Source organism: Lepus europaeus, chromosome 15 (genome assembly GCF_033115175.1).
Source record: "Lepus europaeus isolate LE1 chromosome 15, mLepTim1.pri, whole genome shotgun sequence".
NCBI classification, from domain to species: Eukaryota; Metazoa; Chordata; class Mammalia; order Lagomorpha; family Leporidae; genus Lepus; species Lepus europaeus.
Genome location: NC_084841.1, coordinates 33,326,595 through 33,354,272, shown reverse-complemented (window position 1 = coordinate 33,354,272; position 27,678 = coordinate 33,326,595). Strand labels below are relative to the sequence as shown.

General features: G+C 42.1%; 1 protein-coding gene across 1 annotated transcript in view; it reads left to right on the top strand.

Moving 5' to 3' along the window:
• The window catches only part of MROH2B (maestro heat like repeat family member 2B), a 62,338-nt gene extending 41,712 nt beyond the window's left edge, over positions 1-20,626 (top strand). The window contains exons 25-42 of the mRNA XM_062212011.1: positions 1,825-1,960; positions 2,049-2,144; positions 2,443-2,532; positions 2,909-3,029; positions 4,840-4,937; positions 7,254-7,406; positions 9,958-10,115; positions 10,627-10,753; positions 11,260-11,447; positions 12,766-12,906; positions 13,284-13,398; positions 14,009-14,155; positions 14,391-14,573; positions 17,959-18,114; positions 18,420-18,551; positions 18,938-19,040; positions 20,020-20,085; positions 20,520-20,626. Of these exons, the coding sequence (XP_062067995.1) occupies positions 1,825-1,960; positions 2,049-2,144; positions 2,443-2,532; positions 2,909-3,029; positions 4,840-4,937; positions 7,254-7,406; positions 9,958-10,115; positions 10,627-10,753; positions 11,260-11,447; positions 12,766-12,906; positions 13,284-13,398; positions 14,009-14,155; positions 14,391-14,573; positions 17,959-18,114; positions 18,420-18,551; positions 18,938-19,040; positions 20,020-20,085; positions 20,520-20,626 (2,317 nt within the window). The remainder of the gene's footprint in view (positions 1-1,824; positions 1,961-2,048; positions 2,145-2,442; positions 2,533-2,908; positions 3,030-4,839; positions 4,938-7,253; positions 7,407-9,957; positions 10,116-10,626; positions 10,754-11,259; positions 11,448-12,765; positions 12,907-13,283; positions 13,399-14,008; positions 14,156-14,390; positions 14,574-17,958; positions 18,115-18,419; positions 18,552-18,937; positions 19,041-20,019; positions 20,086-20,519) is intronic.
• Positions 20,627-27,678: the final 7,052 nt, after the last annotated feature.

Genomic DNA, 27,678 nt, shown 5'->3' with positions numbered 1-27,678 from the left:
AAATGAAATTTCTCTTCCTGGATCTTGACCTATAGGCAAATTTTAATCTTCTGATGAACAAGTTAGGAAAGTGTGAATCATATGCTAGTTGGTTAGCAGTAACAAACCTGAAGAAGAAACCAATTAGAAGCAAGTTTTAAAATCATATTTTCCATCCTGCGGTAAAAGAAATGGAAATTTACTGTTAAAAATTACAAAGTATAGAAATAAATTTAATAATTACCCATTATCTCTGTTTTGTCAAACACACCTCTATTTTTATCACAGAGCTCAGATCCTAATCTGAATAGGACTTTTCCTCTTGTCTTTTCTCACCTCGTGTTAAGTATTTCCAAGTTATAATTTCCTTGTGGATATCATTTTCGCATGTTTTGTCTGTTTCGTTATAAAATACACAACACAAAATTCATCATCTTGGTCATCTTTAAATGTCCAGTTTGAGAGAGTTAAGTACATCCACAATGTTATGCAACCTATCTCCAGAATTCTTCACCTTGCAAAACAAACTGCATACTCATTGAACACAGTTCCCCATTCTCTCCTCCCCCTGGCCCCTGGGAACCATCATTCTATTTTCTGGCGCTGTGGGTTTGTCTACTCCAGGTTCCTCATATAGGTAAAAATCAAAATACAAAACACAGTATTTGTATTTTTGTGATGACTTGTTTCACTCAGTATAATGTCCTCAAGTCTCTTCTATGTTATAGCCTGTTTTCTTCCTTTTTAAGGCTGAATAATATTCCATTGTATGCATCCACCACATTTTGTTTTCCATACCAATGAATGCTTGGCTAGCTTCCAGCTTTTAGCTAAAATGAATAATATTGCTATGAACATGCATGCACAAATAACTCTTCAGGACCCTGCTTTCAATTCTTTCAAGTATATACTGAAAAGCGGGATTGTTGTATCATACAGTAATTCTATTTAATTTTTTTTAGGAAACACTGAGTTGTTTTCTATTGCAGTGACATCATTTTATATCCCACCAACCATGCACAAGTATTCAAATTTCTCCACATCTTCATCAGCACTTGAGATTTTCTGAATTACATTTTTTTACAGTGTCCATCCAGGTTGGGCATTTGGCTCTGTGTTTAAGATGCTGCTTGGGACACCTCATCTTCTATTAACGTACCTGGGTTTGAGTCTTGGCTCCACTTCAACTTCCTACACGAGCTCCCTACTAATGCAAACCCTGAGAGGTCACAGATAACGACTGAAGCACCTGGGCCCTTGCCAGCAGTAAGGAGACCTGGACTGAGTATGAAAGATAGAAAGTAGGAAAGGGAAGGAGGAAAGAAGTTTCCATATCATTTTTTTCACATATGCACTCAAAACTATAGTAAATGTGGCATCACGTAGAATAAGAGAAGACAAAAAATTGATGAAACTCACTGCCCCAAATTCAGAAACTACCTGAGAGGTTTCTCCCTCCCTCCCTCTCTCTCTCTCTCTCTCTCTCTCTCTCTCTCACACACACACACACACACACACACACACACACAGATAGAGAAAACAAGCAGCTAATGTGATAACAATTCATTTAATAAGTGTGATAAATACTGCAAAGTGAGTTGTCATTTGCGCACTGCTCTAATAAATTAGAACTGGGGCACACTGACCATGCTCCTCAGTGCAATCTGACTCTATGTCCCCACACTCTTCCTGCTCCTGTCACCACCTCCCTCCTTACCTTAACCTTTCAGAAAATGTCCCATACTTAGCACATGTTCGTGTTGGGTTGGCCATTCTTAGGAACTCCACTGAGCATGTTTTATTTGTAACCGCAGTCTCTATCCCTTCCTGTGATTCTCGTTTCAGTAAGCTGAAACCTCAGCTCTCACTAAATGATAATCTCAATATTCTTGAGGAGAACATTCGGAGGCTGCTGCCCCTGCCACCTCTGGAAGACCTCAAAAATGAGGGTGAGACAGACAAGGACAAGGAACACATTAATGTAAGTGTCAGTGAGGCCCGAGTAGAAAAACCAACTGTAGAGGGACTTAACTCCCTTGCCTCAGCCTGAGGCTCGCATTTGATTTCAGTTTCTCTATGAACGATCCATGGATGCTCTAGGAAAACTGCTGAAGACCATGATGTGGGATAACGTGGATGCAGAGGACTGCCAAGAAATGTTCAACGTGAGTACGGCTGTCACTCACAGTGATCCCAACGACACGCCCTCATTTGCCCTTTCATATGTCACTCCAAACCCAACTCATCTTCTTCCCAGGACAACAGCCACCCTGACCCACCCATTACAATACATAGGGCCAGTCTGTTTAGAAGCTGTTGGGGGAGAGGGTGGTACCTGAGCGTCATGCTACAGAATATGAAGGGAGACAAGTAAGTGGAGAAAGAGAGAAAGTGGGAGACAGAATGAGACGAAATGAATATGAAGGATACTAAGGCAAGGCCATTTATTCCTTTTATCAATAGCTGCTCCGAATGTGGCTCGTTTCACCAAAAGAGTGGGAAAGAGAAAGAGCCTTCCAGATCACTGCAAAAGTGCTAACAAGTGATATTGAGGTAAGGAATCCCCTAGAATAAATAGATTCCATCTTTGTGAACAAAAGAGATCGCTGAAGCCTGTGGGATCCAACACCCCTACCTGGATGGGTCTGGGGTCCCAGAATGAAGTGTTCTCAAGAAGACCCCCCTGAGTGGGGTCTCCTAACTCCAGAGCATGACAAGCACACTAGAATTAGACTCGTTGGCTGTCGTTGGGAGCTTGCTTGCTTATTTTTCCATAGTCCTTAAAGAATCAGGCCTTTTTAGAGGAAAATTCAAGATTCGATTCATCTTAAAGAACCCGCAGAGAGAAAATGAGAGACTGAAGATCAAGTGTTGCAAATGTCCTCAGATATCCTCTATCCACCCCATCACATGCTTGTCCCTCCTGCAGGCCCCAGAGAACTTCAGAATCGGTTCACTCCTTGGGCTCCTGGCTCCTCACTCCTGTGATATGCTGCCCACCATCCGTCAGGCTGCTGCCAGTTCAACTATTGGTCTGTTCTATATAAAAGGTGAGGGAAAGGTGGGAAACCTGCAATTAAAAAAAAAGAGAGAGAGACCTGTTTTCTTTTGCTCTCAGTTTTGTTCTTTGTGCATCTGTGTCTCTCCTTCTTCACCTCTGGTGATTCTTCCCTCTCTCCTTCTCCCCTGACCCACAAATCTTTCACACACACGTACACCCCACAAACCCAGTTTACCATTTCTCCATTCTAATACATTAATTATTTCACATAATGTGTCTCCCTCTTGAATCTGAAATGAGTCATTTTTCCTCTTGGTGATTCTATTTTCTTGGGTTTTTTTAAAAGCAAAAATAACTCCAAAGCATTTTAGAGAATTATAAAAATAGGTAAAATGCTTTTAGAGTCTTTAATTTAAATCACTGAGCAACTGGGCAAATTGGTAATGCTTCCGGTGTCCCATGATTTTCTTCAGGAGAAAATTGCACTATTATTATGGTGCTAAGTGACTTGCAATGTTCAGTAATAGAAAGGACTTGGTGGAGGATTTTCCAGCTTACAGAGCAGGACCTCCTCCTGTTCACCAAGTACAAACACATAGCTGTCAATATTGTAAAATAGAAGGAATCTAAAAACTTCAATCTTAGGCTGAAGCCCACAGTCAAGGCCTCCTGTCCAGAGTAAGGCAGCAGGTGCTCGCTGAGGACAGCCCTAATGAAGGGCTGCATGTGCACAGTTCTGTGGAGACCAGGTGCAGCCAGGAACACTTGGTCTAGATTTAATGATGTCTCATGCCTGCATTCAACCTCATCATCCTCTCAGTTACTCAAAATACTCACTGAATGCTTTTCAATGTGTCTGGCACTGTTCTGATGCTAGGGGCACAGAGGTATTGCAATCTAATACTTACACATGAAAAGCGTGTTAAAACCAAAACATGGGATTCGGTTGAGGGGGCAAGAAAGGGTGGTAGTCAATCAAGAAGAGAAAACTATTCAACAGAATCAGAGTAGGTGTGAAAGCCCTTTGGATTATTCACTATGGATATATAATTTCACCACACTTGAGGGTTGGGGGCAGGGGAGAATTAAGGAAGTGAGAACTAAGAAATCATTTCATTAAGAGAAGAAATGTGCCAAAAGGTAAATTCACAGGAAGAAAGGAATTTGAATGGAATTTGAATTCTATTATTGTTGGATCTATTCTTCTTTCAGGCTACTTTATTTTTCCAAAACCAAAAAAATTCAGGTCCTCCAACACATTGCTAACAGGAAATCCCATACTTCATAACTCACATTTTGTCTTGATTGGTCAATTAAGCATGGTAGGGAAAGAGAAAGAACAAATGTTATTAAACACTAGGCACATGTAACTAGTGTGGAACTAAATTAAATACCCATTAATACTGATGGATGTTGCTCAATCAGTTTGTGGTGAGAAATCTGAAATTAAGAGATTTACCAGTTACTTGGGCCACTGACAGGAGCATGGCCAGACTTTGAGCCTAGGGGTAGCTGGCTCTTAAGCACATGTGTAGTCCATTGAGCTAGACTTTCTCCCACAGAATGGTTCATGTTATTTTCCATAGTTACCATATATGCAAATGTCAGAGAATAGTTATTGTTTACTTCTGTAGTTTCAGATATAGACTTCTAATACAATAATTACTTTTCAATTTCCTTCAAGGTAGCCCTGAAGAATGGGACTCCAGAGAAGTTGGCAGCTTAATAGGATGGGTAGAGCATGATGGGCATTTGTCTCAGGCAGACCAGGGTTCAAACTCTGACTCTCCTATTTTCACTTACTGTGTGACCTTGGGCAAATGGAACTCCTATGCAGTTTTCCCTCTGTTGATTCTTAGGCATTCACCTAGAAGCTGAGAGGCTGCAGGGTTTACCAGAAGGGCTGGAATGTGGTGATGTACAAGTTCAGATCAAGATTTCTTCTAAAATAGCTAAGGTAAAAAATGTGGATGACTGGCCGCGGGAGGTAAGGATGGTTCTGGGTTGATTTCCAGATACATAAATTAAATGCCCTTTACTACCAAGGAAGGTCACAGTTTAGACATTCAAGCTAAAAGACCTTTCGTCCTATCACTTATATACTTTGGGTACAGATGCCTAGCCAACACCTTTTATTGGTTGCTTCATTCTGTGGGATATCTTGTGAACTAAGTTGCCGTCCTTCGGGGTATAGAATGGAGTGGGATGGAATGGAAGGAACAAGAGCTTTGGAGTCAGTCACATGTGCTCTGTGTGCCCTTTTTGAAATCCAGAGTATTTTTGAAAATAAAGATCATGGCTTACCTCTCAGAGTCATTGTGAGGATTGACTGATCAATCCAACTATCATTCAATCGCGGATTCATTCATCTACTTTCTACTGAGCACCTACCATATACACCAGGTTCTATTCTAGGCTTTAAGAGTAGAAAAAGAAATCCTGCTTTTACTGAGCTTGCATCCTAGCAAAGGGAGTCAGACAACTAACATAACATCAGGTGATAACTGAAAAAGAGAATCAAGTAAGGGAGAGGTAATCCTCTAGAGAAAGCCACTCTCTCTGTAAGAAAGACTGTTCCAAGCAGAGGGGAAGGAGCACATGGCAGGGTCCTGAGGTGGAGAAAGTGGTGGGAAATGAGATTCAAGAGAGAGTCAGAGACTGATTCAGGGACCTTCAAGGCCTCTTTACACACCATGTTTTCTACTCCCATTGAAACAGAAAGTTTTGAGCTGAAGAGCCAGGACCACTAAGTACAAATGTGCCTGTTGGGAAATGTACGAAGGCAAAACCATTCAAATGTGGACATTATAGCAATTTTCCCTGGATGACAGTAAAAGATACAACAGAATTGTGATTTTTGAGAGCACATGGCAGATTATGACAGTACATGTACACAGAAAAGTGAAGTATTGTGAGAACAGGGCACATTTTCCCAGTTTGCAAAGTCCCCTTATGGGCTATCAGCGGTTCTGAAAAGAGAAACACAAAACATACTTCTGAATGGGTCACTGGCTGCTGTGAGAAGACTAGACTATATACTGATAAAAACAAAACTAATGAAATCAGTTTAGAGGAAACTGATTTCAAGCTTAAAACTGGTTGATGCTACTTCATAGACCAAGATGGCAGCAGCAGAGGCAACAAGAAATTGGTCAAAATATAAGAAAGAAGCATTTTTGGGAACAGAGAGAAGAATATGGCATATGCCTAAAAAAGTATCTGATACATAATAAGTGCTCTAAAATAGGTTCCATTCCTTCCTTTCCTCCTAACTCACTGTCCATTCCAACGTGATAGTGAAATAGATGGAGAATGGACACCAGACAAGCATTTGGCATGACACAGAACAGCAGCAGTAGTCTTGACAGTCTTTTGAGCTTGGAATCACGTGATTCAAAAAATGGCAGGCATGCAACTACTCATAGAAAGGAGCTCTTCTCATCTAAACATCATCAGAACACTTCATGCAAGGGTAAAGTCAGTTGTGAATAGGAATACTCTGATATCTATAAGCTCGTGGTCATTACCATGTTGCTTAGAGAAAGCCCCAAACAATGGTCCTGGAATGCATTCAAACTGCTAATCCTTTACCTGCCTCCCCAACCCCTTCACATTAATGCACATACATGGACATACACGTTCATATTCACATATAGCTATCAAGCAAAAACACTGTAGAGCTCTCTTGGACCTGGAGACCAAATTGCAAAGTTTATATGTTCTTGACCTCTTGTTTATTGCTCTTAATATTGAAGAACAAAGGAGTGAAAAACAAGTATCATAGTAGTCCATGCTCCACACAGATACTGTCAGCCACGAGAGCATTCGGCAACCCACTTAGTACATGATGACAGATTTTCCTGAATTCTCAAGGCTTAGCTATTCTTCACCAGACATATTTCTATGATATATGAAATGTATGTGAAAGTACTTTACAGTATAAAATCGCTTGATATGTATCATTTTTCCTTTATGCAATATGGTATCAGTTTGGATTTAGAGAAGAAATTGCCTCAGCAGGCTTGGGATTCAATAAGTGCAGAATGATAAAAAGGCAGCTTCAGGGACAAATTTATGTAGGACTAGAAGGTCACATCTAAGTCGTATTTTAGTATTTTAGTATTTAGTATTTCTTCAGCTTCAGTCATATGCTAACTATTTGGGGAATCCGGCGATTGCTAACATCTTAAAATAAACAATAGCAGCCTGTTGTAGGTGTCCAGATATAAAGGGCACTGTTTGATAACATCAGTCTCTCTGGGGGCATTCTCAGATTGTCAGTAAATTCATCCCAAGTGAAGAAATTCAGATGTTCCTGGAGGAAACGCTGGATGGTTTGGAGAACCTCAACCCCATGTGTACGAAGGCCTGTGGCATTTGGATGATCACCGTCCTGAAGGAGCAGGGAGCTGCCCTGGAAGACCAGGTGAACTGACAGCCACATTTGTAGTGGAGTACAACTGTAGCCCTTCTGCAATGCCAAGCTGGTCACCACTTCTCAGTTGGTCCTCTGAGAGGCAACAGGCAAGAACACTCACAACTCAAGAGGCCTCAGCAGAGACCTGCGTTGTAGGGTAACAAGGCTTCTGTTGAATGCCTGTCTCAACTGCCTGGCCAGTCCCTGCTCAGAAACTTTACAGGCAGCCCCACTCTCGCTCGAGGAAGCAGCTCTAAACCAATACCATTTGGTTATGGCAAACTGGGTTATTAGATATGTGAGAATGAGATTGACCATGTGGATGCCTTTGAGATGCCCTTCAAGGGCCATGAGATTTTCTAATCCCCCTGCAACTCTTCAGTCTTTTCTTTCAGACACACCATAGGGTTTATTGTCTGGTAAGCAAGGCTACGTGGGGCAGAGAAAGTCCTCAATCTCTCCTTCTCACTGGAGCATCAGGCAGAGGAACAAAATTTAAATTCAGGAAGTTTGATTAAGAGCTGCAAATGAGCCGGTGCCCACGCGGCTCAATAGGCTAATCCTCCGCCTGCAGTGCCGGCACACCGGGTTCAGGTCCCAGTCGGGGTGCCGGATTCTGTCCCAGTTGCCCCTCTTCCAGGCCAGCTCTCTGTTGTGGCCCGGGAGTGCAGTGGAGGATGGCCCAAGTGCTTGGGCCCTGCACCCGCCTGGGAGACCAGGAGAAGCACCTGGCTCCTGGCTTCGGAGCAGCACAGTGCACCGGCCACAGCAGCCATTGGAGGGTGAACCAACGGTAAAGGAAGACCTTTCTGTCTCTCTCTCTCTCACTGTCCACTCTGCCTGTCAAAAAATTTTTTTAAAAAAATAATACAAATAAAAGAGCTCCAAATGGAGCTAACCTCTATTCTCTCTCCTAAAATCAGGGACAGAGTACAAGCTATTCGAAGATTAAAAAGGAAGAAAAAAAATCTTTAACTAAATGGAGGCATCTCAAGGTGAATAAGAGAAAGAAGTTCACATTCTCATTGCCCAAAGTTAATTCCTATCAATTTTTAAATCCTGTGAAGTATAGATCTTATGTAAAGGCATCAGAAATTGCCTCTGTGCTAATTACTTTCCAACAAGTCTTTTCAAATGATTCTTTTAAGAGCTACTAAGCCTACTCTGGGTAGTAGGTACTGGAATTGACAGGAAAGAATCCAGGATAATAACTATGGAATGCCCATGCATTTTCTGTGTTTAGCATATAAGAAGGAGTTCCTCACACAAGAGGTAAGGTTCGCAATAAGATTTTAAATCCTCTCCAAGGATCACTGAAATGAGACTCTTGGTAATTATATTTAGTGGACACTTATGATTAAGAAATTGTAATTCAATGTTTTCCTTAAACAAATGTCTAATTTAAAAGTCTGCTTAAAATAAATAAGAGAAATATCTATTTAAAGCTGTTATTTTAGTGTAGATACATGCCTTTGCCCATGTCAAAAGTCTAAATGTATACCATCCCTTCCCAACCACACTGTAACGCCCAACATTAGAAAGAGGACTTCAGTGCCCTCAGGGATCTGATTTCATCTTTTCTATCAGTCACCTTCCTTTCATCATCCTCATTCTCTCTGTTCTTTTACTCCAGAAATCTTGATTTTCTTTTTTTTACTACCCATGCTGCCATAGTTTTTTTTTTTAAGAAAATAGAAAAAAAAAAAAGTTTAACTCTTTAGAGAAACTTAAGGTTAAAGAAAAAATGAAGCAGAGTTCTCTCCTCCTGCCCCTATACATACACAGTCTCCCCCACTATCAAGATCCCATGCCAAATTGTACATTTGTCACAATCAATGAGCCTATGTTGACATGTCACTATCATCCCAAAGTCCATAGTTGGACTTCAGCACAAGCCTGAAGCTCAGGGCTTACAGCTTATTCTTGTACAATCTGAGTTTTGACAAACATAGAATGACATGTATCCACAATACAAAATCATGCAGGATAGTTGTGCTGCCCTAAAAATAACTGTGCTCTGCCTATCCTTGTGGTTTTTTGATTTTACATCTTTACCTGCATCCTCTCTGACAAAGATGCCCTTCTTCACCATCTCAATTTTGCCCTTAGGAGTTGCTACAGATACTTTAAGATCTAGAACAAATGCCAAAATAACTCAGTTCCTTCTGGATTCCCTTGTCAGTTCTATGTCCTTGTTGTTACCATTTGCAATACACTGACTTGAGAACAGTCCTTGAGGTACAAACACAAAATCACTCCTTTTGCAGGAGGGATATGTCTTTGCCATCTTTGGTAAATTCCTCACAGTGTTCAGGCAGCAGCTAGCATAATGCACCCTTTCACTAAATGTTCAGTTGAATTAAGAATAAATACTCCGTTGACCAATAGTCTTCCTGAGTAAGACAGAGGCCACAAGTAGAATCAACTATTATCTTTAACATTGTTTATAATTTATAATTCATCAACCACTTACCTACAACATATCAATGATACCGTCCCTGAGATGTTCATGTAGAGGGAAAATGGCAACTTAATGTTTGATTTGGCTTTTTCTTTATAGCTGATGGAGGTCCTGGGCACAATTTACCATCACATGCCCATCCTCAGACAAAAGGAGGAAAGTTTCCAGTTCATGCTCGAAGCCATCTCCCAGATAGCCAGCTTTCACATGGATGCAGTCACTGTCCACCTGTTAAAGAAGCCTCTGCCCTTCGACAGGTAGTGTCCAGTGGAACTGGTCCCTTCTCCCAGCAAAGGCCAACCTACAAGCCACTGGGGATAAACTCATTATTTGAGAGAAAAATAGCAAACAAAGGTTGAAAATATCTCACCTGAAAAACAATTTTACAAATGGATGCTTGCAGCATATTTTACCAAATGTTTAAATGTTTTTTATTGAGAGATAATGAGATTTTTTTTAAAATGTACCATAGGAATAAGTGAATATTAGAAAGTGAGTATTTCTCCCCACTATGGCTGCCTAGAATGCACCCATGTGAGAGGTTTCCATCTTGACAGACCTTAAGAAAACTCAGTAATCCAAGACCAGGATTCTGAATTGTTAAATAAATCATCTTTATTTTCCCCAAGCATGACAGCAGGTCCATTTGCCCTTGAAGTTGTGATGAGTCATAACATAGTTTTTAGTGATTCAGATTGAGTCAGATGGAAATGCTCACAGTTCAAGCAGCCATGCCTTATCTATCAACTTCCTGCCTTACCACCCTAGGGATACAAAGATATTGTGGAAGGCACTGGCAGAAAACCCAGCCTCCAGTGGTAAGCTCATGCAAACCTTGATAGAAAAACTGGGGATCGGGTTAGAAGATGACATCGCCGGGATAGAAGCAATCTCAGTGAGTTGTACCACCTGTCCTTGCCTGGAACCCTACCCTGTTCCATGATCTGTGCCCATCTGGAACTTGGTGCTGCAATAATCACATTTATTCCCCCTCCTGTACCCTCACTTTAACTCTATTCTAATTTATGTTGGACAAATATGGCAGTGATTTTATCTGTAGCTGATCATTTTTAGAAGTAAATTTTGAGTCAGCCTCAAAGAAAATGACATATATGTATTTCCAAAGTAGTATGCAAGAATCCAAAATACCGTCTTTTGTTGAAAAGCCCCAATACAGACAACATTTCATCTTATATGACCAGTGCCTGCTGACGGTCATGGTACCAACATGGCAGTCCTGAGAAGGAAACACAGTCTGGGTTGAGAAGTTTCCAGGCAAATAAGCCCTCTCTTTTCTATGTGTTTTTACCCTGGGGGTGGTTAACTTGGAAAGCAACCACTGAGAGAAGATGGCCTTTGAGGAAAGGGGCTACCTGGCTAAGAGGTCCTTTCTCCCCTCAGGTAGCCTGTGCTATGTATGAAGTGGTCGCAACAGGCATCCTCATCACTGATGTATATCCAGAGCTGTTTGTTCTCCTCCTGAAGCTGGTCAGTGTCACACTGGGCCAGAAGATGCCCATTGCTAACGTGAGCCACAGGCGGCGAACGATCCAGCAGGGAGAGCGGCAGCAGATCCCAGACCCCTGCAGGTAAATGGCCAAGCAGGGAGAGCCTTCCAGAACTCTTCTGATCTGAGACTCCAGAAGAGAGATGAAGAAAGGCAGGGCCTGGGACTTCTGGCATGGCATCAAATACCTGTGAGGAAACAAGGTTCTACTGTGCTTAAGCTATATCAGCCCTTGCAGTTCCTGTTCCCTGAGTCAGCACCCAGAACAGTCACATAAGGAATACAGGCCTCTCCCTTCTTCCCTAGAGAACTAACTCTATACATCTTTGCTTTCCTTCACTGAAAGCTTTCTAGAAAAGCTGACATTCTGTAATAATCAAGACTCCAAATTAAGTCATGAATTAATGGTTTCTTATACTACCAAAGTTTTATTTTGTATTTATCAAAAAATACTTGTAGATTATGAGGTATAAATGTTCATCCTATATTGTATCATTCTGTTTCTCTGTCCTTTCGTATAACTTTTCATTGCAATGTTAAGTCATCATGTAACTATTTTAAAGACATTTTAAATTTCACTTGTTTGCTTGGAAGGCACAGACAAGCAGACAGAAAGAACTCCAATCTGCTGGCCCACTCCTGCAATGCCTTCAATGCCTGGGGCTGAGCTAGGGTTAGGCTGAATACAAAGCAGGAGCCAGGAACTCAGTCCAGGTCTCCCATAGGGGTGGCAAGAACTCAATTACTTGAGCCATCATCACCTTCCAGAGTATGCATTTTCAGGAAACTGGAAACAAGAGCCAGAGTCAGGGGTCAAACCCAAGTACTATCATGTGGAATGTGCATATCTTAACTGCTAAGCTGAACACTCACAAAATGAAGATATTATAAACAGCATTTATACTCAATACACGCAATCCCAATAATACATGTAACTTTACTAAAATGACAGCAGTGAAAAGAGCTCTATCTAAATCCATGCATGTCCATGTCACTGCACAGACAACAGCAACTACATTAAAGCTACCACCTGGTCAACAATAATTGTAACACACCATATAATGCAGGAGACATCTTGATTTCAAATACAGTATTCTAGAATCAATGAAATACAATATTTTTCACTTTCATTCTCAGGGCTTTTTTTGTCATGGGGCATTGATGAGATTTTGAGGCATTATTTGCTGGCTCAAGCTATCCGAATGTCTACTTTAACACCAAGGCTAAAGTGTGAGAGCAAGTCTGCCTGTGTTTCCTTTGCAGAACATCCAATGATCCAGGAGTGATGGATCATTATGGGGAACAGAAATTGTGAAATTCCCTGTATGGAGTTGGCTTGCTTTTGCAAATGCTGACTGTCTCCATTAAGCTCTTGACAGCAACGGACTTTCTCCTTTTAGGCTCTCAACTGCAACACTGAAATGTTTGCAAACCCAAGCCATGAAAGAAGGCCTTGCAAAAGAATCTGATGAGGGGGACAACTTATGGGGCCTACTCAGCAGTCCTGCTACCCATCACATAGGAGTATGTGCACTGGCCAGGTAATATGCAGATACCAAGAAGAAAACCAAATCCAAAAAAATCGAAATGTAATATAGGCAACTTTGCTGACAGTAACTGACCCACTTATGATTTTTAGTCAATGGAGAACAGGGAAATAAGAGCAAAAGAGAGTGGTAAGAGATGCCAAGATCTGTCCCAAACCCCCAACACCCTTCAAAAAACAAATCAAGTGAGCAAATTTAGAAAAACTACATTTAAATTGAACCCCTGGATAGGCTATTTTAAAGTTTAAGGTTTGTGATCTTTTGATCAAGTTTTTCTTTTTAGGTAAATTATTTGTCTGATGAACAAGTAGACTAAGATTTCCTCATTGTCCTAAAAAAAAATACTCTCTGCTAAAATCTTCCTTTTCTAGGAGCATGGCAGTGTGGCAACACGGAGTCATACTGGAAATCATGGAGCAATTGTTCTCATCTCTCACCTCCTCATCAGAGAACTACCGGATAACCGGCACAGCTTTCTTCTCTGAGGCAAGAGAGAGCAGCCATCAGAGCATGCTCACGGGGTCCCTTTGGAGTAGTTCTCTCAGGGTCTACAGCTCAGAAAGAGCTGGAAGCATGGAAGCGAGGTCTTCATGGTGACATTTCAGTAGTGGAAGGACCAGCTATTGCCTGAGATACCTACACCAGGAGCAAAGTAGCAGGCAGTAATCACTCTCAGCCGCCTCCTGCCTTCTGGTCTGCAGAAATCAATCTTCCAGGGCAAAGAAGGGAGGGGAATAAATCTGGGAGGGTAAAAAGCAAACAGTAACCACCATATATAATATTACTGACCCTTCCAACTCTGGTATAAAGATGAGCCCAGCCAATCCAGGGGAGAGACATCATCAGTAATTCCTGTTTTCTCTGCCCCACCTGTTCATTTAGACTAGTATCCTGTTCCCATCATCCCATAGCCTTGGCTGTGGGCTGTTCACACCTAGAGCTTAGCTTCTGCAAGACATGCTGATTCCTGCAAGGGCTTCTTCCTCTGCTCTATAAGCAGCAAGGAGCTCTCTGTATTTGTAGTCCTTATGCCTTTGGCAGCTTCCTGAAAGGAGGCCACTCGCCTAACTAAAGGGGAGGAGTGTGTTGATTTCAGCTCATGAAGGAGTCGATCCTTTGGAAGCATGGGAATCTGCGGGAGGTACTGATCTTGATGGATCAGAGTGCCTGGGACTCCAATGCCACGCTGAGGCAAATGGCCATCCGAGGACTTGGCAACACAGCGTCTGGAGCCCCTCACAAGGTAAAAGGTGTTCTTGGGGAATATAGTCTATCTGAATAAAGTTTTGAAATAAGCATTTACTAACCCACTACCCTAGTAGTTGCAAGATATTAAATGAAAATCCAAATAAATTGCTGAACTGGTGGCTCTTGAGTTGAAGCACTTGTGACTCTAACAGAATTTTAATTTCCTCATCTGGGGCCTCCAGATAAACACAGAACAATTTCCCAGATTAAGGGGCCTTATTTCAAAATAGGTGAAGAAGCACAAACAGCTAATGCTAGAATCCATCATCAGAGGCCTCTATCACTTGGCTCGCACCGAAGTCGTCTGTGAGAGCCTGAAGGCGCTCAAAAGGATCCTGGAGCTACTCACAGACAGAGATGTGAGCTTCTACTTCAAAGAAATCGTGCTGCAGACTAGAACCTTCTTTGAAGATGTAAGTGAGCCTGTTCAGGAAGCTTCCCTCCCCAGAAGAAGTGAGTGAGCAGGAAGAGGTTCAGGTAGTGCTTGTAGAAGACAATGTCAGCCTCTCCCCCTCCCCCGCAGATTCCTTGCCCTGCACCAGAGGCCACCTTCATGTAACATCCATGCAGACTGTTGCCTTCGTGTGTCTGCCAGTGGGTGATCCCCAGCCTAGGAACCATAATAGCTCTAAGCAGTGTGGGCCAGAGCTGTTGGGGGAAGAGTGACTCTGGAAAAAACCTTCAGACGGAGGGAAACAGGAGTTTGTAGCTAAATCCCTAGCTTCCTCAGTACTTAGGCAGCTTGAGCTCCATTTGCTCATAAAGGTAACACACTCGTTAATAATCTTTGTCTTAGCTTTTTTCCCCTCCCTTTCTCATTCCCACTTTCCCAGCATGCTTTTTCAGCAACCCTTCCAAATAAGTTACTTGTACTTCCAAATCTTCATCTCAAGGTTTGCTTAGGGAAAAACACAAATTATGGCAGTACTCAAGGCTGCACAAGAGCCTACCTCACAACAATGCTGTCTCCAACACTGTCTTCTCCACTTCCAAGATGCAAAGACTCATTTCATCCGGAAGTCAGTAAACTACAGCCCATGGTCCAATTCTGGCCCTTGGCCAACTTTATAAATAAAGTTTTATTAGAACACCTATTGGTTATATACTGTCTAGGGCTACTTTCACGCCACACCAGCAGAACCAAAGTCTAAATTATTTACTGGCCAGCCTCTTGCACAGGCAAAATCTGCCAAACCCCTGATCTAATCTACTGCCTCATTTTAAAAAAAGATCAATTGGCTATCCTAGGCAGAGAAGGGTCCTTTTCCTTTATATGTCCCTGAGAACTAGATTTTGGTATTTATTTTTCCTTTATTCACTGCCATCAATGTCAAAATCTATTTTACGTCTAATTCAAATCTATTATTTTGTCATCTAAACCTGTCTGCTCTTGTTCTGTTGTCAGAGAAGATGGAAAACTGCTAGTTTCCTTCCCCCCAGTGCATCCTTCATAAACGTCAAAGTTTTATTAAATTACCTATTTACCTTTGAATCTCCAGATTGAAAAGTCTTCATTTCCTTCATTATTCTTCACAAACCTAATTTTTCTGCTCATTAAATATTTTACAAGCCAATGACTGGGTTGTGTGTCTAAATGAGGCCCTAGGAGTATTGAATACAACGAAAAGAAAAAATTGCCTCTCAAGTCTAACCTTATCTTACTTATTTGCTCCATTTTTCTTTAAACTTGCCCCTTCCTCCTCACTTTCTCAATTTGTTACCCATATGGAACTCAAGACTTGAATCTGCACTATATACTCACAGTTAATAATTCAGTTTTGTATTTCTCACTTAATTACCCTAAACCTGATCTTTGAAAGCTGCTTCCTGACTATTTCTAATTATTTTCTCCAATTTACCAACTCACTTTTAATTCTCACTTCATCCTCAAAACTGCTTATTGATCTCCCTCCACATTTTGTATCTTCTGTTGCAAGAAGAAAGTGATTGTGTTTTTTTCTTCAATATGAAGATGATTGATGATAAACTACCAAAAGAAAAGGCTGAAATCATCGCTACAGCACCATCTGTTAGGTTTTCTGAGTTACTGGTGACCCAGTAGTAATCATTCTCTTAGACCGGAGCCTCCAGTAAATCACAAATTTGCCTAACAGTTTGTGCTCAAGACAGTGTTTCTCAGTGTTTATACAGAAGAAAAAAAGAGAGGAAACCTAAAATCATGCCATTCTCATTCCTGTTAGATCTCAAGTTCCTCACATTTGCATAAAATAAAGTTTGACCAAATTTGGGATGTAGTAATCACATGCTAGTTGTTCTCTAATATTACTCTTTATACAATTACAGTTAATTCTGTGATTCTTCACCCCTGTATTTTCATAAATAGACTTAAGGACACCATTTGTACTCACCAAGTTTTCTCTTTTTTTATTTCCTGTGAATATTCAAGTATTTCCTTGGAATTCCCAAAATGTGGGACCACTTCAAGGAAATAGAAGAACAGAGAACATGGCGGCCCCTCATGTTCCTGCACCTTCTTGCTAATGTTCCCACCCTGTCCCTGAGCAATCATTTTACTCTCTGAAACTCTGCTTTCTCATATAAAAGGGAAGACACTGACTAGATGCCCTCAAATATCTCTGCCCCCACCCAGTGAACTTCTGACACTTATTTTTTCTGCTTGCTCATCATCCTCATTGTTTGCTTCTTCCTGGACTTATCATTAGACCACTGACTTTTAGAAAACTCTAAAATTTTGTTTTTTAAGAAAACACCTCTCTGTGTTTATGAAATGCAAGCAAATAAAATAAAAATAAACGATGTTTTGTTCTGACCAAAAAAAAGAAAATACCTCTATCTTTTTAGCGTTTTGTTTTTGGTTTGCTTTCATTTTATAAAAAAGAGATCTTTTAATAATGTCTTGACCTTATCACTAATCTATTTAAATGAACATCATTCTACTTTTATTTCTATCATACAAGATCACATTTCATATATTTATTTAGCCTTTCTGGCCTTTTTTCCAATAAGTCATCTTTATTTTTTTATTTATTATTTTTATATTAACTTCCTTTTGGTTTATTGTTTAACTAACTACTTAGGACCAGTTTTCCTTTTTTCCCCTCTGTGTTCATAGGGGTATTTTAAACTACTTTCCTAGACCTGGGGGAAGAAATAATAACTTATTCATCTAAGTTCTTCCTTCCTTCCTTTCTTTCAGTTGGAACTCTGAACCATACAAGCAAAGTCCATAATGTAAGATAGCAGGAGGCCAGCTTCCTCTACCACCTGAACTTTCGTGTCCTCACATACTTAAAGTAGGGCTGGGCACTTACTTGCTTAACCTCTCTCTGACACCCAAGGTCCAAATCCTTGAGCTGACGGTAATCCCTTCAGAAAGTATTTGTCATCTTGGAGAGAGTCCTAGTATTTGGCGTAAAATCCCAGTAACTCTAAGCTATCAATCTAATCAGATTTATATGTTAAAAACACACAACTAGCAGGAAGCACAAGCTGTCCCCAGTCTGCTGTAGGCACCCCTGTTTATCCTTCCTGTGAAAACATTTTCCTGCTAGCTACTCAAAGACAGGAGTCCAGTCTCCAGGTCTATGGCACCCTGTCAACACCAACCCCAGGGTTTATTAACTGTAGGACACACTGACAGCATCTGGGGAGGGTACAGCATTTTTGGAACATACAGAGGCTGTGACAAGGTCGCAAAGGCCTGGAATCCAGCCTACCTTTGCTGAAGTGGGGTGGGGTGAGATGGAAGCCACACGGTACTCGCAAGGAAGATTCTGTGAGATGATATTCACCCACCACATGCATTTGTCACCACAGGAGCAGGATGATGTGAGACTGACGGCCATCTTACTGTTTGAGAATCTGTCATCCTTAGCAGGAAAAAGATGGAAGGGATTTTTCGCTGAAGAAATAAAAAAGAGCATGATTTCATTCCTTCTCCACCTCTGGGATCCCAATCCCAAGATTGGCACTGTAAGTGGCCCTCCACAGGCACCTGCACCTCCTCCTCTCCCCTCAGCTGAGAAGTACTGGCAAACCAGTCTGGCTGGACTATTAAGCCAGATGAACCAGGAAATCTTTTCTACCATTCTGGATTATTTCTTGTCATCTCTTCCCAAGTTATTCTTCCGTCCTTGATAGTGGGAAAGCACCAGCAATGACAGCAAAGCCCTTCACACCTCTGACTTTTATTCCTCCTTTCCCAATACTAAAGAGCATTTCTTTCTTCCAGAAGAGGATCCTAGCATCATGGTTGTGACACAGGAACTGTTTTCTAGGCCTGCCGTGATGTCTTGATTGTCTGCGTTCCTTTCCTGGGGCTGCAGGAACTCTACGGAGTATTAGACCGTCTCCTTGATCAGGATCTACCACGGGCCAGGGATTTCTACAGGCAATTCTGTGTGAAACTGGTGAGTGTACAGTAGATGCTGCCTCCAAAACATCAGGATAAGACTCCACAAATCTCAGAAGGGCAAACCACATAGCAAGGAATCTCTAGACAAAACCAGAAGTATCTTGCAAGGATAGCAGTGATTCCTGGTGTCCTGCCACATTACCCTCTGCTCCTTTCCCAAGTCATGACTTGGATCTGTTCTCCTAGGTTTCTGAAATTCACATCTATTGAACAGTCCCTTAAACCCCTGATTATACAGAGATCAAAATAGCCATAAGACGTCTTTCAATCAATAATGTGTGGCTGCAACATCACTCACTGTCCTTTCTAGTTCCCTGCTGAGGATGCCGGAGGTCACTTCCAGTCGTGTGAACTTTGCCAAATACACTTTACCTCTTCTAGGCAAAGAAAAACCAGGAGATTCTGTGGATCCTACACACACACTCATTCACCTTCTTCACCAGCAACTGGGAGATGATCAGGAGTGCAGCTGTCAAACTCACAGGTGAGCTCACACCCTCTTTTCCTACTCAGGTTCAACTGCTCTTTTCCATCAAGTGTTGCTTTGGAAGCTACTCCAGTGTGCACTGGTATGACTAAAAGAAAACAAATTAAAAGGCCTGGAGAAAATTCATTTTATGTGTTAAAACAGCTTTCCTGAAGCAAACTTGTTTTCTTTCTCTTGCAAATGAAAACGTGTAACTTCTCCTGACTTAGCAACACTCACTCCCCTTCCCAACAGATGAATCTCCCTACCAGGCCTGCGTGCTTCTTCTGGTTCAAAATCATTGCTCCTTCTTTTCCCTAAGTCGTTGCTTCAAGCCTGCTGTCCCTGCAGACATACTTTCCGTCATTTCACCCCTTAATACAAAAGTAAACCAAGCTCAATAGCCTATGCTCAGTTCATGCTGAGAGTTTGTACAGCAACATGGTGGAAGTGTAGTTTGTTGATGTGACAGCCAGCCAGCCTTGATGCCACTGTGTTATTCTGGACAACTGACTTCACTTCCCTCTTACCTCTCTGTCTTATCTATAAAATAAAAAAAGAAAAGATGAATCTCTGATGATCCTTCCATTATGAAATTCTAAGTCTTATCTTGAAAGCTGTCCCCACTAATGCAGCTCACAATCAACAGACCTACCTTTAAAAATTAATTAAAATCCAAGGTTTCATTAATGGATCATGGAAGCTTTATAAAACAGGGTCCATATCTACATAGATTTGAAACCCTGGCAATAACTGGTTCCCTTGGAAGACCATTGTGTGAACTTTGCCAATACAATTTGGATGAGTGACCACTTTCAAAAATAGCACTGAAGAGCCAAAAGAATGCACCATTATATCACCAAAGTGATGCAAAAGGGGTTATATAATTTGTTCATTCACTGGCCAGACCAGTTTTCCTTCTGGTGAGCAGCTGAGTTAACCTTATCTACTTTTCACCTGTAATGAAATCAGTAATTTATTCTCCTGTTGACTTTAGATGCCATTGTTCTCAATTTGACCAGCCAATATGTGGAGTTATTAGATAGAGAACAACTGACCACACGTGAGTACTAACCCTAGTTTCTGCCTGGTATGTTGTTAACGTCTTATGGAAAGAGAAACTATTGCTGCTGTAAGTCCTATATGAACCCAAAAACTGAAAATCTTAGTACCTGATTATTGTCTCTGATGCCCTGCAGGTACTGGAATTTCTCCAGAGTATAAAGCAACCTTTACTCTGCCCCTTTGCAGGCATTCTTTCCAACAGACTACAATATTCTAATTGTGTAATCTATTGATCACAAGGTCAGGATTTTCTCTTCTTCTATTTTAATTATAAAAATAGTGTCTCAACATGTAGGTCCAAGTCCTACTCTTTAGGGCTGACATTCAGTAGTGAGCTATGCAGGGCTGCATAAATTGGGCTGTGGTTTGGGTTTTTCTTCTTGCTGGCTCTGACTCCCCATTTCCTTAACTGTGCTATTCTTTCAACTTCAGGGCTCCAAGCACTTCGGCAAGACCCCTGTATCAGTGTCCAGAGATCAGCTGAAGCTACTTTGCAGACCCTCCTGAGAAGATGTAAAGAGATAAGCATCCCTCTGTAAACCATCAAGAAATAAACAGTTAGGCTTTTTCTAGAAATGATTCCTTTCTTCCTAGTACCTCACACACATGCAGCATCTTCAAGGAAGAAAAATGATGTCTAGGATGGAGATCTTGAAGTGGTGGCAGAATCTCCCCAAAGGCTTCCAGCAGTAAGAACAAATAAATAAATAAATCCCACAAAGTTCCTCAGGGATAATACATGGTTTGATTGGTGGTGATGGTCACATGGCTTTGCACAAGTTAATCTTCTGTCTTTGGAAGTGTAGATCCCAGCAGATATCAAAAATGACAGCACATGACACAATTCCCCTGCCATCAAGAAGCGGAGCATACATAGCCCTTTCCTCTTATATCTTTGGCAGCTTTTGAATACTACCAAGACTGTTCTCTTTCTAAATACTGCCCTGACTCCTCTCTTTCTAAAATACAGTCTCATGATAAACTTACACTGTCTATTCTCTGCCAGCGTGTAATTTAAGTGTCGAGATTATGCCAGGCACTTTTCTACAAGAGACCCAATCTGACATTCTAGCAATCTCTTGGTTTCCTTCCCATTTATATCCTAGAGCAACAACATGTAGGTGTGCATGTGAATGTTAATCTTCTTCATAGTGTCTGTATTGTAATTCTTTACCCTTTATCACAATGCATAAGTAAAAAGTTATACACATAATGTGACATAGATTAAAAGAAGGTTCTAATACAGAATCAGGCACTCATTTAACAACAGCATCGTGACCATTTATTAGCAACATTATCAATATATCCCTCCAGAATGTTCTTGCAAATCCCTGCTGGATGTCATCTAATCTCTTCATCCCCCAAACTCTTTGAAGAAACATCTTTTGTTCCTACAAAACCCAGGGAACAAAAGAATCTTTCACGTAAGAGATTTTGAGCCAGGAGTCCATTTATTCATTCATTTAACAAATATTTATTGAGTGCCTACAATTTAGGAGCCACTCAGGCTATAACTGTGAGAAAGAATTCAAAAATTTCTACCTTTATGGAGTTTATATTCTATGAAATCTGTGTATAAATTCCAGATAATGGAGTCAACCTCCAACGTAGCGCTCAATGACTCTTGCCTCCTGGTGTTCATGTCCCCATGTAGCCCCTCTCACAAAAATACAGGACTGACCCAGGCCAGTGCCGCAGCTCAATAGGCTAATCCTCCACCTGTGGCGCTGGCACACTGGGTTCTAGTCCCGGTCAGGGCACCGGATTCTGTCCCAGCTGCCCCTCTTCCAGGCCAGCTTCCTGCTGTGCCCAGGGAGTGCAGTGAAGGATGGCCCAAGTGCCTGGGCCCTGCACCCCATGGGAGACCAGGAGAAGCACCTGGCTCCTGGCTTCGGGTCAGCACAGTGTGCCAGCCACAGCACGCTGGCCGCAGCAGCCGTTGGAGGGCGAACCAACGGTAAAGGAAGACCTTTCTCTCTCTCTCTCTCACTGTCCACTCTGCCTGTAAAAAAAAAAAAAAAAAAAAAAAAAAAAAAAAAAAAAAAAAAAAAAAAAAAGACTGACCTGTACAACTAATACAATAGACAAAAAATGATAAAATGTCACTTATAAAATAAGGTCATGGGTGATACTGCACTCTCTTCAATCACTCACTCTTAAGAAAGCCATCTTAAATGTTTTGAGAACACTCAAGCACACTTACACACAGGTCCATGTGGTAAAGAACAGATTTCTCCTGCAAAGAATGAGTGTGAAGTTGTGAGGCATGTGAGTGAGCCATCTTCAGAATGGATCCATGCGTTCAAGCCTTCAGATGATCCAAACCCTAGCAGACACCCTGACTGCAACCTAGGATTCTGAGTTAAACTGCAGAGTGCCCCAGTATACTTGGAAACCAGGCACAGAATCACTGAATTAAGCAGTGTTTACAATAGAAATATTAATAATATTAACAAATTATCATTAAAATCACAAATTCTAATATAAACTCAGGGGTTAGTACATAAAGCCAGCTGATTACCCCAGGCCAGTATGACCATATTCCTGGTCTCATGAATGTCACTGCCTTTCTTGGGAGGCTACACATGAGGAGGTATTCCATGAACTCAGGCAACATCAGCTCTGTTACTGATACTCCTGCTCTGGATGCTTCTTAGTCACTGCTAGACCCCATCAAAGCCTTCTTTCCTACCCTCATCATGTTCAGCATTTCTATTTTTTTTTTTTGACAGGCAGAGTGGACAGTGAGAGAGAGAGAGAGACAGAGAGAAAGGTCTTCCTTTTCCATTGGTTCACCCTCCAATGGCCACTGCGGCCAGCGTGCTGCAGCTGGCGCACCGCGCTGATCCAAAGCCAGGAGCCAGGTGCTTCTCCTGGTCTCCCATGCGGGTGCAGGGCCCAAGCACTTGGGCCATCCTCCACTGCCTTCCCGGGCCACAGCAGAGAGCTGGACTGGAAGAGGGGCAACCAAGACAGAATCCGGCACACCAACCGGGACTAGAACCCAGGGTGCCAGCACTGCAGGCAGAGAATTAGCCTATTGAGCCACGGCGCCGGCCAGCATTTCTATTAACCCCTCCCAACCACCATGCTCCCTCCTCAAGAGAGTTGCCACCGGTCTTCCTTAATGTCTTGCTTCCCAGCCCTTCCTTCCAGAGCCATCCCTCTGTGGCTCATCTTTAGAGTTCAAATATAATCATGTGACTCCAGTGAGGAAGACTCTTTCAAGGTCTCAGGGAGGGGCCGGTGCTGCGGTATAGTGGGCTAAACCTCTGCCTGCAGTGCCAGCATCCTATAGGGGCGCCAGTTCTAGTCCCGGCTGCTCCTCTTCCAATCCAATTCTCAGCAGTAGAAGTTGGTCCAAGTGCTTGGGCCCCAGTATGGAAGAAGCTCCTGGCTCCTGGCTCCTGGCTCCTGGTTTCAGATGGGCTCAGGTGGCCATTGCAGCCATCTGTGGAGTGAACCAGTGAATGGAAGGTCTTTCTCTCAGTCTCTTCCCTCTCTTGGTCTGTGACTCTACCTCTCAGATAAATAAATAGAATCTTAAAAAAAAAAAAAAGGTCTCAGGGAAATTCTAATAGGTTGAAAATCACATGTAAGTACTCCATGAATTTACTAGTTCCTCCTTCTCACTCTTGTTCTTGCCAATTATTTGCACATGCCATCATTTTTCAAGTAATGTTTACTTTAGGATGGAGATTCTGTAAAGCGCTCAGACTGCCTAATGGGTTACTTTGGCTTTAAAGGGCCCTGAATCTTGCTATTTTGCAACCCAGACCTCTGCCCTTTAACATGACAGTGAGAGCCAGTGTCCTGCTGTTGAGTCAGGGACATTGAGCTTGGCTGATCCTTCTACAAAAGCAGTTGTACCAGAAAATGAGAGAACAAAGGTCACAGAGGGGAAAAAACAAATAGGCTTCCAGTGAAAGAAGCCAGAGAAATTGCTTAACTAGAATTGTCCCTTCACTGCCATTGTTTCAAATGTTTTAGCACTGTAAGAGGTACTTCATCTGGTGCTCTCAGTAGACTTCAAGATTATAGCAAAGATTTTCTGTTAGTGTTTTACTATTACTTGATTTCATCTCCAGCCCCACTAATACCTTCATATTACCTACATATAGAATTAGAGCATGTGTGATCAGACAGGCCTGACGGTAACCTCATTGCTAATCAAAAACCCCTGATACAGAGCAACTTTAATTTAAGATTTATTTTATTTATTTGAAAGGCAGAGTAACAGAGAGGGGAATAAACAGAGAAAGAGAGAAATATATTCACTGGTTCTTCCAAAATGGATGCAAAAGTTAGGGCTGGGGCAGACCAAAGCCAGGAGCCAGACACTCCATCCGGATATCCTACGTGGTTTACAGGGACTGGATTGCAAGTGGAGCAGCCAGGACTTCAACTTGCACACATATGGGATGCCGGTGTCACAGGTGTGGCTTAACTCATTGCACTACAATATCGGCTCCAGAGAACAACTTCCTGACAAGTAATTTTAAAAATCTGCAGCCTGGAAATTATTATTTCTTCAAATTTCTCTTTTTTACTCATTTATTACATATGTATCTTAAACAAGTACAGTAGAAAACTGACAGTTTCAATAGGAGCATGAGGGAGTGACAATGGAACTTATTATAAAAATGTATGTGTCTGTGTGTATAAAAAACACTAAGTCATGACCTTAAAGATGACATTTGTTCCTACCTCTACTTTGTCAAACTTTGTTTACCCAACAAAACATCCTTCCTTATTTGTATTCCTTCTGCACAAACTGTCCTGGATTTTATTTATTGAATTATGTGGATAGCCTGAAGGCAAGACAAATTTGTACAATATAATTTATAACATATATGTGACTCATAACTTCTTTTCTCAATTTGGGAGCCAGTGACAAGATAAGAATTCCTTCGCCTATATTACCTACTTCTTCTTTCAAATATTCTGAGATAAGGCCTGAGGATTAAGTTAGTCAATGCCCTAACAGTTTTTACTACACGGCAGCCCAAAAGAGTCTCTTTCTTGGAGAAGAGCCTAGGCAACTGCTTGTTATCATGCAGGATAGGTTAACAAGCACTTTGGAATTTTGCTGAGATATGCGGGGCAATGGAAATCCATTTTTACCTTGCTCCAAGGAGAATAAAAAGGAAACTATTAAATACGCTACATCTAACACTCAAAGGCTGTGCCCTGAGTTCAGATTATGAGAATGTGCCAGACACCTGGGTCAAGCAGGTAAGACTTCCTTGACAGGACTTATTGGCTGGCAGTTTTCCAGTATGTTGCATTCTGTGAAGGATAGAATGTAGCCCTGATCTGAGTATCACAGAAGAGTTTTATTAAGAGATAAAGATTATTAAATAGCAAAGAGTCAAATGTCACATGATAGGTTGAGCTACACTTTATCTAGAAGGCAATGAATAGGAGCTGGCATTGTGGTACTCTGAGTTAAGCCACCACCGGTGATACTTGCATCCCATATGGATGCTGTTTTGAGTCCCAGCTACTCTAATTCCAATCCAGCTCCCTGCCAATGTGTCTGGGAAAGCAGCAGAAGATAGCCCAAGTGTTTAGCCACCTGCCACCTAGGCTCCTGGCTTCAGCCTGGGCCATCTCTAGACATTGGGGCCACCTGAAGAGTGAACCAACAGATGTAATTTTCTCTGTCTCTCCATCACTTTAACTCTGTATTTCAAATAAATAAATAAATATTTTTTAAAGGAATAAAAAGAAGTGAATAGGCAGAAAGCATTTAAGGTAAAGCAAAGAAAATGCAAAAAAAAAACCACAGTATTTTAAAATGTTATCAACAGGCCGGTGCTGCGGCTCAATAAGCTAATCCTCCACCTGCGGCACCGGCACACTGGATTCTAGTCCCAGTCGGGGCGCCGGTTCTGTCCCGGTCGCTCCTCTTCCTGTCCAGCTCTCTGCTGTGGCCTGGGAGTGCAGTGGAGGACTGCCCAGGTCCTTGGGCCCTGCACCCGCATGGGAGACCAGGAGAAGCACTTGGCTCCTGCCTTCGGATCAGCACGGTGAGCTGGCCGCAGCGTGCCGGCCGCAGCGGCCATTGTGGGGTGAACCAACAGAAAAGGAAGACCTTTCTCTCTGTCTCTCTCTCTCACTGTCCACTCTGCCTGTCAAAAAAAAAAATGTTATTAACAGAGAAGACAGACTGAAAAAATCAGACATTAACTGATAGACCATTTTATTTATTTATTTTATTTGATGCTGAGAATTCCCATCTTCCAGTTCACCCCCTAAATGCCCACAGTTGTTAGAACAGGACTGGGCAGAAGTCAGAAGCCAGTAATTCAATCCAGTTTTACAACATAAGTTGCAAGAACCCAATTGCTTGAGCCATTACTGCTGCTTACTGCTGCTTTCTGGGTTTTGCATTAGCAGGAAGCTAGAGCCAGGAGCCAAAGCCAGGAGTCAATCACAGTCACTCCATTGTGGGAGTAAATGCATACATTAATACGTGTTTTACTTAAGAATGAAGGGATAGATTACCTTACCAGGTTAAGAACAAAAAGAATCCATTAAGAGACTATTGGAGATTGGATTAAGATGGCGGTAGGGAGGCAGTTTACCACACTAGTCTAGGAGAAGATAGTTTAAAAAATGTGGAGAGAGTGTAGTCTCAGGGAAGAGTTAGGGAGAAACCAGCAGAGGAAACACCACGCAGGTTAGGGGACACAGCACACCTAAGTGGAGGATGTGGACATGCACATCAAGACCCCAGCAGCTGAGAGCCTCCACACCAGCACTGGAGAACAAGGTGAGACCAGACTACAGCAGCCTCTGGTGATAAAGCTGCAGGAAAAGCCACAAGGGAATCTGACTTAGAGCCCTGTCGGGGAGAATGTACCTGCCAAACTAGAGGAGAGACAAAAAGGGGGTGAGGGAGTACATTTCTCTTTCCCCAATCACCTTGCAATGGCATCCTGTAACAAGGCAATAGAGAGCGGGTACCATTTTGGACATACGTAACAGCTGCACCAGCTTATGTCCGTGCCCAGCAACCGGCAAAGTGGAGACTCTGAGTCTGGCAGGGAGAACTGATAGGGGGTTGCTCATGTCTGTAGGAGGCTTGTGTGCTAATGTGAAAACACTGAGGCTGCATTGGAAGGCTCAGGGTGTGGCTGGGACTTTGGGCAGTCACTATGGGAGGCTCCACATGCAGGGCCCCCTGGTTCCCTGGTGAGGGACATTGCTGGGGAATTTAGTTATACCAAGAACTGCACAGATCATCTGTGTGGATGAATATTATATCCACTGGGGCCAGCGCCCAGGCACTGGTCCTTTTTGAGGAGAGGAAATGAGCTGTCTATGCCAACAGAACAACCTCCCCTCTGATTTAAAAAAAAAAAAAAAAAGGAGTTTTACCACACTCAACCTGGGTGTCACCTTAACACTCCCTTCACCCTGGAGCACTGAATAGAGCTCCCTGGCCACATCCACCATACATCTCCAGATATTCCTGGAAAGCAGACATTACACTAATCTGCAGAGGCAGAATATCTCTACCTCCATGTTTATTGCAGCTCAATTTACAATAGCTAAGTTACAGAATCAACCCAGATTTTATCAG